At 53.1% G+C, this 14761-nt stretch overlaps 1 protein-coding gene across 7 annotated transcripts in view; it reads right to left on the bottom strand.

Moving 5' to 3' along the window:
• Positions 1-14761, bottom strand: part of GNAS (GNAS complex locus) — a 186980-nt gene that overhangs the window by 77471 nt on the left and 94748 nt on the right. For all 7 annotated transcript variants that reach the window (XM_075571339.1, XM_075571340.1, XM_075571342.1 and 4 more), the window contains exon 2: positions 4965-5037. In XM_075571339.1, the coding sequence (XP_075427454.1) occupies positions 4965-5037 (73 nt within the window). The remainder of the gene's footprint in view (positions 1-4964; positions 5038-14761) is intronic.

The raw sequence follows: 14761 nt of genomic DNA, 5'->3' as shown, positions 1-14761 counted from the left end.
ACTTCTGCACCAGTGACAAGAACCTCATACAGGTGAGCAACTTCTGCATTAGTGACCAGAATCTCATACAGGTGAGCAACTTCTGCACCAGCGACAAGAATCTCATACAGGTGAGCAACTTCTGCACCAGCGACAAGAATCTCATACAGGTGAGCAACTTCTGCACCAGCGACAAGAATCTCATACAGGTGAGCAACTTCTGCACCAGCGACAAGAATCTCATACAGGTGAGCAACTTCTGCACCAGTGACAAGAATCTCATACAGGTGAGCAACTTCTGCACCAGTGACAAGAATCTCATACAGGTGAGCAACTTCTGCACCAGTGACAAGAATCTCATACAGGTGAGCAACTTCTGCACCAGTGACCAGAATCTCATTCAGGTGAGCAACTTCTGCACCAGTGACAAGAATCTCATACAGGTGAGCAACTTCTGCACCAGTGACCAGAATCTCATACAGGTGAGCAACTTCTGCACCAGTGACCAGAATCTCATACAGGTGAGCAACTTCTGCACCAGCGACAAGAATCTCATACAGGTGAGCAACTTCTGCACCAGCGACAAGAATCTCATACAGGTGAGCAACTTCTGCACCAGCGACAAGAATCTCATACAGGTGAGCAACTTCTGCACCAGCGACCAGAATCTCATACAGGTGAGCAACTTCTGCACCAGCGACCAGAATCTCATACAGGTGAGCAACTTCTGCACCAGCGACAAGAATCTCATACAGGTGAGCAACTTCTGCACCAGCGACAAGAATCTCATACAGGTGAGCAACTTCTGCACCAGCGACAAGAATCTCATACAGGTGAGCAACTTCTGCACCAGCGACAAGAATCTCATACAGGTGAGCAACTTCTGCACCAGCGACAAGAATCTCATACAGGTGAGCAACTTCTGCACCAGCGACAAGAATCTCATACAGGTGAGCAACTTCTGCACCAGTGACAAGAATCTCATACAGGTGAGCAACTTCAGCACCAGTCACAAGAATCTCATACAGGTGAGCAACTTCTGCACCAGTGACAAGAACCTCATACAGGTGAGCAACTTCTGCACCAGTGACAAGAACCTCATACAGGTGAGCAACTTCTGCACCAGTGACAAGAATCTCATACAGGTGAGCAACTTCTGCACCAGTGACAAGAATCTCATACAGGTGAGCAACTTCTGCATTAGTGACCAGAATCTCATACAGGTGAGCAACTTCTGCACCAGTGACCAGAATCTCATACAGGTGAGCAACTTCTGCACCAGTGACCAGAATCTCATACAGGTGAGCAACTTCTGCACCAGTGACCAGAATCTCATACAGGTGAGCAACTTCTGCACCAGTGACCAGAATCTCATACAGGTGAGCAACTTCTGCACCAGTGACCAGAATCTCATACAGGTGAGCAACTTCTGCACCAGCGACAAGAATCTCATACAGGTGAGCAACTTCTGCACCAGCGACAAGAATCTCATACAGGTGAGCAACTTCTGCACCAGTCACAAGAATCTCATACAGGTGAGCAACTTCTGCACCAGTGACAAGAACCTCATACAGGTGAGCAACTTCTGCACCAGTGACAAGAACCTCATACAGGTGAGCAACTTCTGCACCAGTGACAAGAATCTCATACAGGTGAGCAACTTCTGCACCAGTGACAAGAATCTCATACAGGTGAGCAACTTCTGCATTAGTGACCAGAATCTCATACAGGTGAGCAACTTCTGCACCAGTGACCAGAATCTCATACAGGTGAGCAACTTCTGCACCAGTGACCAGAATCTCATACAGGTGAGCAACTTCTGCACCAGTGACCAGAATCTCATACAGGTGAGCAACTTCTGCACCAGTGACCAGAATCTCATACAGGTGAGCAACTTCTGCACCAGTGACCAGAATCTCATACAGGTGAGCAACTTCTGCACCAGCGACAAGAATCTCATACAGGTGAGCAACTTCTGCACCAGCGACAAGAATCTCATACAGGTGAGCAACTTCTGCACCAGCGACAAGAATCTCATACAGGTGAGCAACTTCTGCACCAGTCACAAGAACCTCATACAGGTGAGCAACTTCTGCACCAGTGACAAGAGTCTCATACAGGTGAGCAACTTCTGCACCAGTGACAAGAATCTCATACAGGTGAGCAACTTCTGCACCAGTGACAAGAATCTCATACAGGTGAGCAACTTCTGCACCAGTGACAAGAATCTCATACAGGTGAGCAACTTCTGCACCAGTGACAAGAATCTCATACAGGTGAGCAACTTCAGCACCAGTCACAAGAATCTCATACAGGTGAGCAACTTCTGCACCAGTGACAAGAATCTCATACAGGTGAGCAACTTCAGCACCAGTGACAAGAATCTCATACAGGTGAGCAACTTCAGCACCAGTGACAAGAATCTCATACAGGTGAGCAACTTCTGCACCAGTGACAAGAATCTCATACAGGTGAGCAACTTATGCACCAGTGACAAGAATCTCATACAGGTGAGCAACTTCTGCACCAGTGACCAGAATCTCATACAGGTGAGCAACTTCTGCACCAGTCACAAGAATCTCATACAGGGGAGCAACTTCAGCACCAGTACAAGAATCTCATACAGGTGAGCAACTTCTGCACCAGTGACCAGAATCTCATACAGGTGAGCAACTTCTGCACCAGTGACCAGAATCTCATACAGGTGAGCAACTTCTGCACCAGAGACAAGAATCTCATACAGGTGAGCAACTTATGCACCAGTCACAAGAATCTCATACAGGTGAGCAACTTCTGCACCAGTGACCAAAATCTCATACAGGTGAGCAACTTCTGCACCAGTCACAAGAATCTCATACAGGGGAGCAACTTCAGCACCAGTACAAGAATCTCATACAGGTGAGCAACTTCTGCACCAGTGACCAGAATCTCATACAGGTGAGCAACTTCTGCACCAGTGACCAGAATCTCATACAGGTGAGCAACTTCTGCACCAGTGACCAGAATCTCATACAGGTGAGCAACTTCTGCACCAGTGACAAGAATCTCATACAGGTGAGCAACTTCTGCACCAATGACAAGAATCTCATACAGGTGAGCAACTTCTGCACCAGTGACAAGAATCTCATACAGGTGAGCAACTTCTGCACCAGTACAAGAATCTCATACAGGTGAGCAACTTCTGCACATTACCATCAGAAAGGTAACCCCTGCGGTTTCTAGGCGCTTGAAAGAGATCGGAAAAAAAAAAAGGTTCACGTAAAATGTTTCGGAGAAAGTTAAAGCCGCACAATAAAAATACGCGCACTTCATTTTTTTGGGAACGAGCAGGAATCTATGCACGTCACGCATCGCCTGGAACAAAACGCGGGGTTGACATGGCAATACCTATTTAAAGTCCAAGACATGTTGCTTTATCAACTCAAGGAGGGGAACAAAAAAATATTGCCCCCAAATTTATATGCACTCTATTCAGGACTAAACAAAACTGCGCAGAACAGACGCAAAACTCATTTCAACAGTTTTTCCCCCGGAGTAAGCTTATAGTAAAAACACCCAGCACCAAGTGACCATCTTATAAGCCAGGGGGGCTCAACTCCCATCCTCAAGACCACCCGAACAGGTCAGTTTTTCAGGATATCCCTGCTTCAGCACAGGTGGCTGAATCAGAGGCAACATCTTCGAATGAGCCCCTGAGCCACCTGTGCTGAAGTAGGGATATCCTTACAATCTGACTTGTTGGGGGGGGGGGGGGCTGAGGACAGAGTTGAGCCCCCCTGTTATAAGCGCTAGTATACAACAGATCCTACATAGAGCTTAAAGGCAAGTGGCACGTTGTAGCGGTATGAATGGCAGAAGATGGTGGAAAGGATTAACCACCATTGTTATACAATAGGGACGTCACGCTACAGAAGAGGCTCTCTGGCTACGTGACGACACCCGCTTTTTAAACACCGTGCACAGACCCCGTTTATACTGGAGCAGGTGCGTTTACCGCGGGAATCTTAACACTGTGCAGAGGGTCTGCGAGTACAGTGACAATGAAAACGGTGTTAACTGCCGAAAGATCAAAGAACAGTCAGCAGAGGCATAACTGGGGCAGCGAGCAGGGGGGGGCGGCGAGCAGGGGGGGCAGCGGGGCAACGAGCAGGGGGGGGTGGCGAGCAGGGGGGGGCGGCGAGCCGCAAAACAACGTTTATTGGAGAGTTTCTGGGGCATAATCTCAGAAGTTCCTGTGCGATTTGAGCATACCGAGCGCAGCCTCGGAGAGCCAGGGTTTTGGTGCTTATGTCAAACAATTCATTGCAGCATTTATCGCCAAAGCTTAAAGGGCAATCACAGCTGGGTTTTTTATGCAGGACCGACGCAGGGGGTCTCCAGAGCTAAACCCCATTCATTTCAGCTCTGGGGACCCCCTGCTTCCGGAGACAGATCTCCGAAGGAGGTGCCGGTCGCCGCTCCGGCTGGGTTGAAGGGTTCCTACATAATGGCGGCACTTCCAAGCGCTCGGGCCAATAGGAAGCTGTGATGTCATCCGGCGCGGCTTCCTATTCGCCCGTGTGACGCGGGCGCTTCAAAAAGCAGAGAGATAACGCCGCCCCCATTGGAAGATCTGTATCTCTGGAAGCGGAGGGATCCCCGGGGCGGAAACGAATGAGGCGCAGTTCCCGGAGACTACATGCACTTTATACACAGACTACAACAAAAAAAGGGGGGGGTGTAAGAAAAATTATTATTTATTTAAAGGGGAACTGATCCTTTTTATATAAACGCCACCAGGTTCAGCAAGACAGTTCTGCAGTTGCAGGACACACTCTGCTTTGCGGCTCTCATATCGTAGGCAGAACCCACAAACGTTCCCTTACACAATACAGAGAACCTTTAACAATTAAACACACAACTATCCCCCCCAGCAGTATATGGTCAAGCTACTACTTACAGGCACACAAAAATAGAGCGAGGAGGTGAATAAAAACCGTACTTACTCAGCATTAAATCCGTTCACATGTAAAATCTTCATCTGTTTGACAATTGTGCTTTTGCCCGACTCGCCAGCGCCTATAAAAACAAAGAGGAGACTGGTTTTATTATGCGCGAAAGTTTTATTCGACATGCGATACGGTGAATTATTTATTCAATTATAAAGGCAGGACGGGACGCACGGCTGCACGCCGAAGTAAAAGAACAAGGCTGCGCTGAAGGTGTGCGCCGCTGTAGCTAAACAGGACACCGGAATAAAAGTACGGGGCGCGCGCAGTAACGGGGCGAGCGCAGTAACGGGGCGCTCTGCAGGAATATCAACGTTCATTACTTGACCAAAACTGGCATCATCCCCTTTTGGGCTACGGAAAGAGATATACAGCCTGAAGAAAGCGAGACTTCAGCCGGATACTAGACCTCGATTTCTCATGTAGGACCAAGATCCAGTTTGAAGCCAACCGTGAAAACAGAATTACAATCTTCCAGTGTTTCTCGCCCGCTAACCTCCAACCCGAACAAACCCTTCCGTGGATTCCTGCTCCCGAGCCTTGTGAGCGAGACCTCGTGTCCCTTGCAAATAATCAATATTTAGGCAGACGTTCTCCAGCCTGGTAACGGTCAGCGGCTCGAACCTAAACCTTCTTCCACGAGTAAACCAAGGCCCGTCTCTCCATGTAAGGCCGCGCTTACAGTGCCGGCTACGCGACGTCGCCCGAAAAACAAATGCATTGGTCGCCGCCGCCGCGTGCGCGCTTATAGTAGCGAGGCGATTTTTTGAAGCCGGCAATATTTGATTTTTATGGGGCTGTCGCCTCATGTGACAGCCCCTGAACCAATCAATGGCCTGGCCACCCGCGACGCCGCCGCAAAGCGAAATACAACTTTCGCTAGCGGCGACGTCACTCATCGCCGTCACGGACACTATACACGCGGCCTAAAAGACAACTTGGTGTCAAGTATACACCATAAAGCACATATTGTAAAACACAACACACACACACTCACACTCACTAAGACTCCTCTTGAACGCCACCATATTGCGTTGGGACCTGGAACATCTCAGAGAGGGTGCGCTCACTGGGAACTAGAACCAGAATCTCCCACTTCAAATGCCAGAGACTCAACCAAGGCCACTTCCTTATAGCAACAAATAGGCAAATGCAAAAAGTTTGGCTAAACAGGACGCGGTCACCGGACCATTCGGAAATTGCGATAAAGCGAAAGCCGACAGCCGCGTAACGTCAACCACAGCCAGTGCTTACAACGCCCCAAACTGCGGCAGCGCCTCGACATCATACAAAGCGTCGCTGGTGGTCAAGGGTGCGCCAGAATCTCGTAACAGGGGAAAGAATGCAGCAAAACATGCAGGGGTCCAGGGCAGAGGTAGGCGTTCAAAACGAAGAGGTTAAAATAGCTGTCTGTGAGTAGGTTAACCGCCTCTACACTTCTTTTAACCCAGGCTGGGCTGAGAAGCTGTGTAATGCAGCAAGCATAAGCTTACAGGGGTCCGTGTTAAAATGGATAAGAAGCAAAATGTAACACACTGTGCTCATTACCACGTCATTACCCAGAATCCCTCGCTGCAGATAATGGGGACAGGCAGGGTTGCAGACCGGAGACGTGATAGATAGATAGATATGACATGAAACTGCCCTCTCAATCAGTTTAAAGCGAAATACACAACGCCGGCACCCTGCCGAATATGCCACCCTCACCCAACAGGACGGAAGCCTAAGGCTGGCGCGATGGTACCGCAGAGCGTGCGGACAGGCTGCCTTAAGGCATGTTCGCGGTCAGTCGGCATTGCGCAAGAAATCAGTTCAAACTCATTCCTTGGCGCGACAGGCCGGTCACGTGAGTGGTTCGCCCAATGAGGGCGAACCAGCTCCGTGACGTCACTGGCCCGCCCATACACGCCCACGGACGGCGCGCGTACAATGGCCGAAAAACGCACACCCGCTTCAAGCGGGTGACGTCACGGCCGCGCACACGCCTCCACACGGGGCGACAGCGCTATGGACCTGGCCCAAGAGGGAACAGTACACTAGAAAATCATAATTAGGGTAACCGTGGTCGGTTACATCAATAATTACCACTTCGGTTAAGGCCTTAACTAGCCGATTAATACTTGGGAAACGGATCGCAGCAGGAACAACAAATAAGAAAAGGAATGTTACATTGTATCCCCGCGTCCTGCGCACGCTCTGCATACCACGCGCCGTCTCCGTCCCACTTAAAGACCACAACATGGTCTCCCGTTTTGTACAAATTCGCCTTTGCGTCCTCATCACAATTCATTGCGCGATCCTCCAATTGTTCCCCTATCCGGGGAATCACTCGCGTAACGTAATGCTCATTTTGCAGAACGCGTGGTTCTCTAAACATGTATTATATGACACCCTGATTACACTTTTGAACCAGCGGCTACATTTTATCCTCGGCGATCTCCAATAATTAGCCTCTCGTTAACGCCGCGTATAAGAAACATCAATACCCGTTTGTGCGTATGGCGGTTCGATTCTTGCAAACACGCCTTAACGCAGATATCCAAGCGGGCGATTGGTTGGCAATTTTTTCTCTTTTTATCATAGGGTTGAAGCAGGGGGTCTCCGGAGTTGAACCCCATTAGTTTCAGCTCCGCCGACCCCCCGCTTCTTCCCCGTAGGAGGTTCCTGTAGCTGCTCCGCTAGCGGGCATCAAGTAATGGCGGAGTTTCAAAACTCCCCGCGAACCAATAGGAAGCTGTGACATCATCAGGTGCGGCTTCCCATTGGCCCGTGTGGCGCAACGAGCTTCAACCTTTGCTGCGATACCGGCACCACCCTCCCCCCCCTACAGAGGCAATAATGTCAGGAAGCATGGGGTTCCCCCACAGCTGAAATGAATGGGGTTCAGCTTCGGAGACACCCTGCAATCAAATGTAAAACAAATAATACGGAGAAAAAGGGACATGAATTTTTCCTTTATCCCTCCGCTGCTGGGTTTAAAATATGAAACCGAGTGCTGAAAATAGGAACTCTGTCTTATGACGGAGTGTCCTGTCCAGCCCAGCCCACGTATATGATTCTAAGCGGACTTGGGCTTCACACCGGCTGATAAGCCATCGACCGAGATAACGTGTTTACGGGAGACGAGTCGTGCAACATACGTATCTAAACATAGAGAGAGAATCTCAAGAGTCAAACAGGTAGAGGTTTGGACAGGTCTTACATCTGTCCCGGGCCAAGATCGGTGAAAAACCCCAAGGCAGCACTGTCCATCAGTAACAGGGTCCCAAGACCTGGACGGGCGCAGAGTTCTATGCTACTTGCTCTCGGACACCAATAAATATTTAATGTGCGTGTCGGCGAACGCCAGGGAGCACATGCATGCATTCCTCAGCGATGCGTTAGGGGGTCTCCAGATCTGAACCGCGTTGATTTCCTCTCCGGGGACTCTCCGGGGACTCTCCGGGGACTCTCCGGGGACTCTCCGGGGACCTCTCCGGGGACTCTCCGGGGACCCCCCCCCCCCCCCCCCCGGTTCCCAGAGACACGTACCTCGGAAGGTGATGCAGCTCCAGCCTGGGCACAAAGAGTGTGTTTAAAAAAAAGGTCCCCGCTGCCCGATAGGAAGCGGTGATGTCATATCCCTTGCAGGACATTTAACAAGCGAGATGCCAGCATCACCTTCAGATGCAAGGTATTTCGGGGAGCAGGGGGTCCCCAGAGCAGAAGTGATCACTGTTCAGTTCGAGACCCCTGCTTCCCACCTAAGTGGGAAATTACACAAAATATATCTGTTTTTGTTTTAAAGGAAAAAGCGCCTTTAAGTTCTATTAGCGCAGAAGTTGACGCGGATACGCGGCCTATTTTCCGTCGGTCTTTTTACATTATTTTTTAAACAGAATCTGAGATTTAAAAAAAAAAACACAACACAACAACATCATCATGGTTTCCCCTGGAGGGAACCGAAACGAGCTCACGGGAGCAGGGCGTCCCCTCCCCGGAGATGACATGAATGCGGTTCAGCTTCCAGGGACTCCCCGCTTCCCAACACCGCCAAACAATTAACAACCCGCCGCTTTAATTAAAACGCTCCCCGCTGCGTGCCTGGGAAAGAACACGACGCGACGCCGACGCCAGCAGAGTTTCACTTTCCTGGGAGGGCGGCAAACGTTAGAACACAAGAACGATGTCCGTCCGACCACAATGCCTAGAAGGGGTGCGCTGCAGAAGAGACGGACGAAGCAAGGAGAAGGGAGTCCCCAACGATACAGAACCATTCCAAAAACCGGGTGCAATCTCTGGTGTATACACAAGCAGCGCGCGCATCATTAATCCGTTATAAAAACACCCCAGTAAGTGTACGCTTAGATCACCCCTATGCAAGAGAAATATATAGGAATAACGAATATTACACAAGCAGCGCAGCTCAAACCTCCATGAGCGAAGCCCAATAGTATCCACACGTGAGGTACGAAACTACAAAGGTACAGTATAAGCATCAAAATCATCAAAAAGTACCACTCATATCACTCAATGTAATCCACCAATTGTAGCTCAAATATGGCACAAGTACGCACGTGTACATGTATATATTCTAAATATCCCCGTATTGGCACCATATGATGGCTTCTAGGTATATATAGTCCCGGATAAAACTATATATTAAAAAACAATGGCGTCTTGAAATGAGTCAACGCCAAAGCTCCATGCGGCAGGAAGTGTCCTCCGCAGTACAGCGCCGACGCCTCCGCAGCGAGGAGGTTTGGCGTGGATTCATTTCAGGCGCCCTTTTTTTTTTTGATGGGTTTATCTGCCATCAGCCGTGCAAACGGCAGCGGCCATTTTTAGCTCCCAGGGAGGCAAATTTTCACCAACCGGTAGCTCTAGACTTCAACTACAGATTGGGATGGCTAAAAACAGCAGGAGAAAGGGCCCTGCGATGGCGAGAAGGCAGGAGACGTTTATTTCGATGGCGATCAGCGCAGATTGCCGCTTTAAGATCACGAAACAGGTAAAAACAATGCATTGCCGACCAGCAACCGCATCGATTAATAGTTACCCACAAAAGTTACCCAGGCCGACGACGGGTAACAATTACACAATCTTCTCCAGTGTAACACACTGACAAAATGTGAAACGGGGGCAGCAATTGGCGTAGAAATGGCGCCCCTGCTGCATATTGGCTACTCTGCAGTCACCCCCCAAAAAATGCTTCTCAGAATAAAACCCACAAACAGGACATGCATTTAAATATGTATTTATTTTTTAAAAAAGCACCTTCCATTTCCTGAAGATTCCCCTAACCGCGTAACCCATACTGGGAACTCCAGTCCTCAAAGGTCACCAACAGGCCAGGTTTTCAGGGTATTCCTGCTTCAGCACAGGTGGCTCAGTCGTCGTGCTGAAGCAGGGGATATCCTGAAAACCTGACCTGTTGGTGCCCTTGAGGACTGGAGTTGGCCACATATAACAGGTTCTGCCGGTCCCACACCACAGCCGACCCTTTATTTTTATTTTAAATAACAATGCAACTTGATCTACATGAAACCAAAGCTTTGACTGTAAGCTCCTCTGGCAAGTAAACCCCGCTCTTCTATACCTGAAGTGGCTGAAACGGTTAGGTTACCCTTCATATTATACAGCATCCCATACGCTGTGCAGGGAAACCCAGACACGGCCCAGTCAGGGCCAGGCCTCGGAGTTTATTAGGGAAGGGGTTTCCCATACCCAGGCCCTCCTTACCCTGCTCACAGCCCAATTACTCAATGACCGGGCATTCAGCGGCCAGAGAGGCAACAGAGGGGGAGAGGGGGACACAGGATTGGAGAGGGGGACACAGAGGTGGTAGAAGGCCCCGGGATGGTTAACCATCTCTTCCCCAGTCCCCTCATTGCTTATGCAATGAGGCATCAGGTGAAGGGATGTTTAAGATAGTAAGAGGGGGGGGAGAGAGGGGGGGGGGGAGAGAGGGGAGAGGGAAGAGAGAGAGAAGACCTGGTAGTAAAGGTAAAAGAGGCAGGGGGGGCACAGGAGACACGGAGGGGGAGAGAGGGCGATGAAAAAGCAGGGTTGTAAGTGGAGCATAAGTCCTGAGCAAAGGGTATTGGGGAGATGTGTGCTGGTGTGGGGGGGAGGGGGGTAATGTGTGCTGGTGGTGGGGGGGAGGGGGGTAATGTGTGGTGGTGGTGGGGGGGAGGGGGGTAATGTGTGGTGGTGGTGGGGGGGAGGGGGGTAATGTGTGGTGGTGGTGGGGGGGAGGGGGGTAATGTGTGGTGGTGGTGGGGGGGAGGGGGGTAATGTGTGGTGGTGGTGGGGGGAGGGGGATAATGTGTGGTGGTGGTGGGGGGGAGGGGGATAATGTGTGGTGGTGGTGGGGGGGGAGGGGGATAATGTGTGGTGGTGGGGGGGAGGGGGATAATGTGTGGTGGTGGTGGGGTGGAGGGGGGTAATGTGTGGTGGTGGTGGGGTGGAGGGGGGTAATGTGTGGTGGTGGTGGTGGTGGAGAGAGGGGGGTAATGTGTGGTGGTGGGAGAGAGGGGGGTAATGTGTGGTGGTGGTGGTGGAGAGAGGGGGGTAATGTGTGGTGGTGGTGGTGGGAGAGAGGGGGGTAATGTGTGGTGGTGGTGGTGGGAGAGAGGGGGGTAATGTGTGGTGGTGGTGGGAGAGAGGGGGGGTAATGTGTGGTGGTGGTGGGAGAGAGGGGGGTAATGTGTGGTGGTGGTGGGAGAGAGGGGGTTAATGTGTGGTGGTGTGGGAGAGAGGGGGGTAATGTGTGGTGGTGGTGGGAGAGAGGGGGTTAATGTGTGGTGGTGGTGGGAGAGAGGGGGGTAATGTGTGGTGGTGGTGGGAGAGAGGGGGGAAATGTGTGGTGGGGGGGGATGTGTGGTGGGGGGGAAATGTGTGGTGGTGGGGGGGAAATTTGTGTGGTGGGGGGGGGAATGTGTGGTGGGGGGGGGGAATGTGTGGTGGGGGGGGAATGTGTGGTGGGGGGGGAATGTGTGGTGGGGGGGGAATGTGTGGTGGTGGGGGGGAAATGTGTGGTGGTGGGGGGGAAATGTGTGGGTGGTGGGGGGGAAATGTGTGGTGGTGGGGGGGAAATGTGTGGTGGTGGGGGGGAAATGTGTGGTGGTGGGGGGAAATGTGTGGTGGTGGGGGGGAAATGTGTGGTGGTGGGGGGGAAATGTGTGGTGGTGGGGGGGAAATGTGTGGTGGTGGGGGGAAATGTGTGGTGGTGGGGGGGGGGGAATGTGTGGTGGTGGGGGGGGGGAATGTGTGGTGGTGGGGGGGGGGGGAATGTGTGGTGGGGGGGGGGAATGTGTGGTGGTGGGGGGGGGGGAATGTGTGGTGGTGGGGGGGGGGAATGTGTGGTGGTGGGGGGGGATGTGTGGTGGTGGGGGGGGGAATGTGTGGTGGTGGGGGGGGGGATGTGTGGTGGTGGGGGGGGGGGATGTGTGGTGGTGGGGGGGGGATGGTGTGGTGGGGGAAATGTGTGGTGGTGGTGGGGGGAAATGTGTGGTGGTGGTGGGGGAAATGTGTGGTGGTGGTGGGGGAAATGTGTGGTGGTGGTGGGGGGAAATGTGTGGTGGTGGTGGGGGGAAATGTGTGGTGGGGATGGTGGGGGGGGGAAATGTGTGGTGGTGGTGGGGGGAAATGTGTGGTGGTGGTGGGGGGAAATGTGTGGTGGTGGTGGGGGGAAATGTGTGGTGGTGGTGGGGGAAATGTGTGGTGGTGGTGGGGGGAAATGTGTGGTGGTGGTGGGGGGAAATGTGTGGTGGTGGTGGGGGGAAATGTGTGGTGGTGGTGGGGGGAATGTGTGGTGGTGGTGGGGGGAAATGTGTGGTGGTGGTGGGGGGAAATGTGTGGTGGTGGTGGGGGGAAATGTGTGGTGGTGGTGGGGGAAATGTGTGTGGTGGTGGGGGGAAATGTGTGGTGGTGGTGGGGGAAATGTGTGGTGGTGGTGGGGGGAAATGTGTGGTGGTGGTGGGGGAAATGTGTGGTGGTGGTGGGGGGAAATGTGTGGTGGTGGTGGGGGGAAATGTGTGGTGGTGGTGGGGGGAAATGTGTGGTGGTGGTGGGGGGAATGTGTGGTGGTGGTGGGGGAAATGTGTGGTGGTGGTGGGGGGAAATGTGTGGTGGTGGTGGGGGAAATGTGTGGTGGTGGTGGGGGGAAATGTGTGTGGTGGTGGGTGGGGGGGGAAATGTGTGGTGGTGGTGGGGGAAATGTGTGGTGGTGGTGGGGGGAAATGTGTGGTGGTGGTGGGGGGAAATGTGTGGTGGTGGTGGGGGGAAATGTGTGGTGGTGGTGGGGGGAAATGTGTGGTGGTGGTGGGGGAAATGTGTGGTGGTGGTGGGGGGAAATGTGTGGTGGTGGTGGGGGGAAATGTGTGGTGGTGGTGGGGGAAATGTGTGGTGGTGGTGGGGAAATGTGTGGTGGTGGTGGGGGGAAATGTGTGGTGGTGGTGGGGGGAAATGTGTGGTGGTGGTGGGGGGAAATGTGTGGTGGTGGTGGGGGGAAATGTGTGGTGGTGGTGGGGGAAATGTGTGGTGGTGGGGGGGAAATGTGTGGTGGTGGGGGGGAAATGTGTGGTGGTGGGGGGAAATGTGTGGTGGTGGTGGGGGGAAATGTGTGGTGGTGGTGGGGGAAATGTGTGGTGGTGGTGGGGGGAATGTGTGGTGGGGTGGGGGAAATGTGTGGTGGTGGGGGGGAAATGTGTGGTGGTGGTGGGGGGAAATGTGTGGTGGTGGTGGGGGGAAATGTGTGGTGGTGGTGGGGGGAAATGTGTGGTGGTGGGGGGAAATGTGTGGTGGTGGGGGGAAATGTGTGGTGGTGGGGGGGGAAATGTGTGGTGGTGGGGGGGGGAAATGTGTGGTGGTGGGGGGGGGAAATGTGTGGTGGTGGGGGGGGAAATGTGTGGGTGGGGGGGGGAAATGTGTGGTGGTGGGGGGGGGAAATGTGTGGTGGTGGGGGGGGGAAATGTGTGGTGGTGGGTAATGTGTGGTGGTGGGTAATGTGTGGTGGGGGGTAATGTGTGGTGGGGGGTAATGTGTGGTGGGGGGTAATGTGTGGTGGGGGGGTAATGTGTGGTGGGGGGTAATGTGTGGTGGGGGGTAATGTGTGGTGGGGGGTAATGTGTGGGGGGGGTAATGTGTGGTGGGGGTAATGTGTGGTGGGGGGTATGTGTGGTGGGGGTAATGTGTGGTGGGGGGAATGTGTGGGGGGGGGAATGTGTGGGGGGGGGAAATGTGTGGGGGGGGGGAATGTGTGGGGGGGATGTGTGGGGGGGAATGTGTGGGGGGGAATGTGTGGGGGGGGGAATGTGTGGGTGGGGGGGGAATGTGTGTGGGGGGGGGAATGTGTGGGGGGGGGGAATGTGTGGGGGGGGGGGAATGTGTGGGGGGGGGAATGTGGTGGGGGGGGGAATGTGTGGGGGGGGATGTGTGGGGGGGGGAATGTGTGGTGGGGGGGGAATGATGTGGTGGGGGGGAATGTGTGGTGGGGGGGAAATGTGTGGTGGTGGGGGGGGAATGTGTGTGGGGGGGGGGAAATGTGTGGTGTGGGGGGAATGTGTGGTGGGGGGGGAATGTGTGGTGGGGGGGGAATGTGTGGTGGGGGGGAATGTGTGGTGTGGGGGGGGAATGTGTGGTGGGGGGGGGGAATGTGTGGTGGGGGGGGAAATGTGTGGTGGGGGGGAATGTGTGGTGGGGGGGAATGTGTGGTGGGGGGGAATGTGTGGTGGGGGGAATGTGTGGTGGGGGGGGAATGTGTGGTGGGGGGGAATGTGTGGTGGGGGGGGAATGTGTGGTGGTGGGGGGGG

Source organism: Ascaphus truei, chromosome 15 (genome assembly GCF_040206685.1).
Source record: "Ascaphus truei isolate aAscTru1 chromosome 15, aAscTru1.hap1, whole genome shotgun sequence".
Classification (NCBI taxonomy): Eukaryota; Metazoa; Chordata; class Amphibia; order Anura; family Ascaphidae; genus Ascaphus; species Ascaphus truei.
The sequence above is the reverse complement of the archived record's forward strand: the minus strand, read 5'-3'. Positions and strand labels throughout refer to the sequence as shown.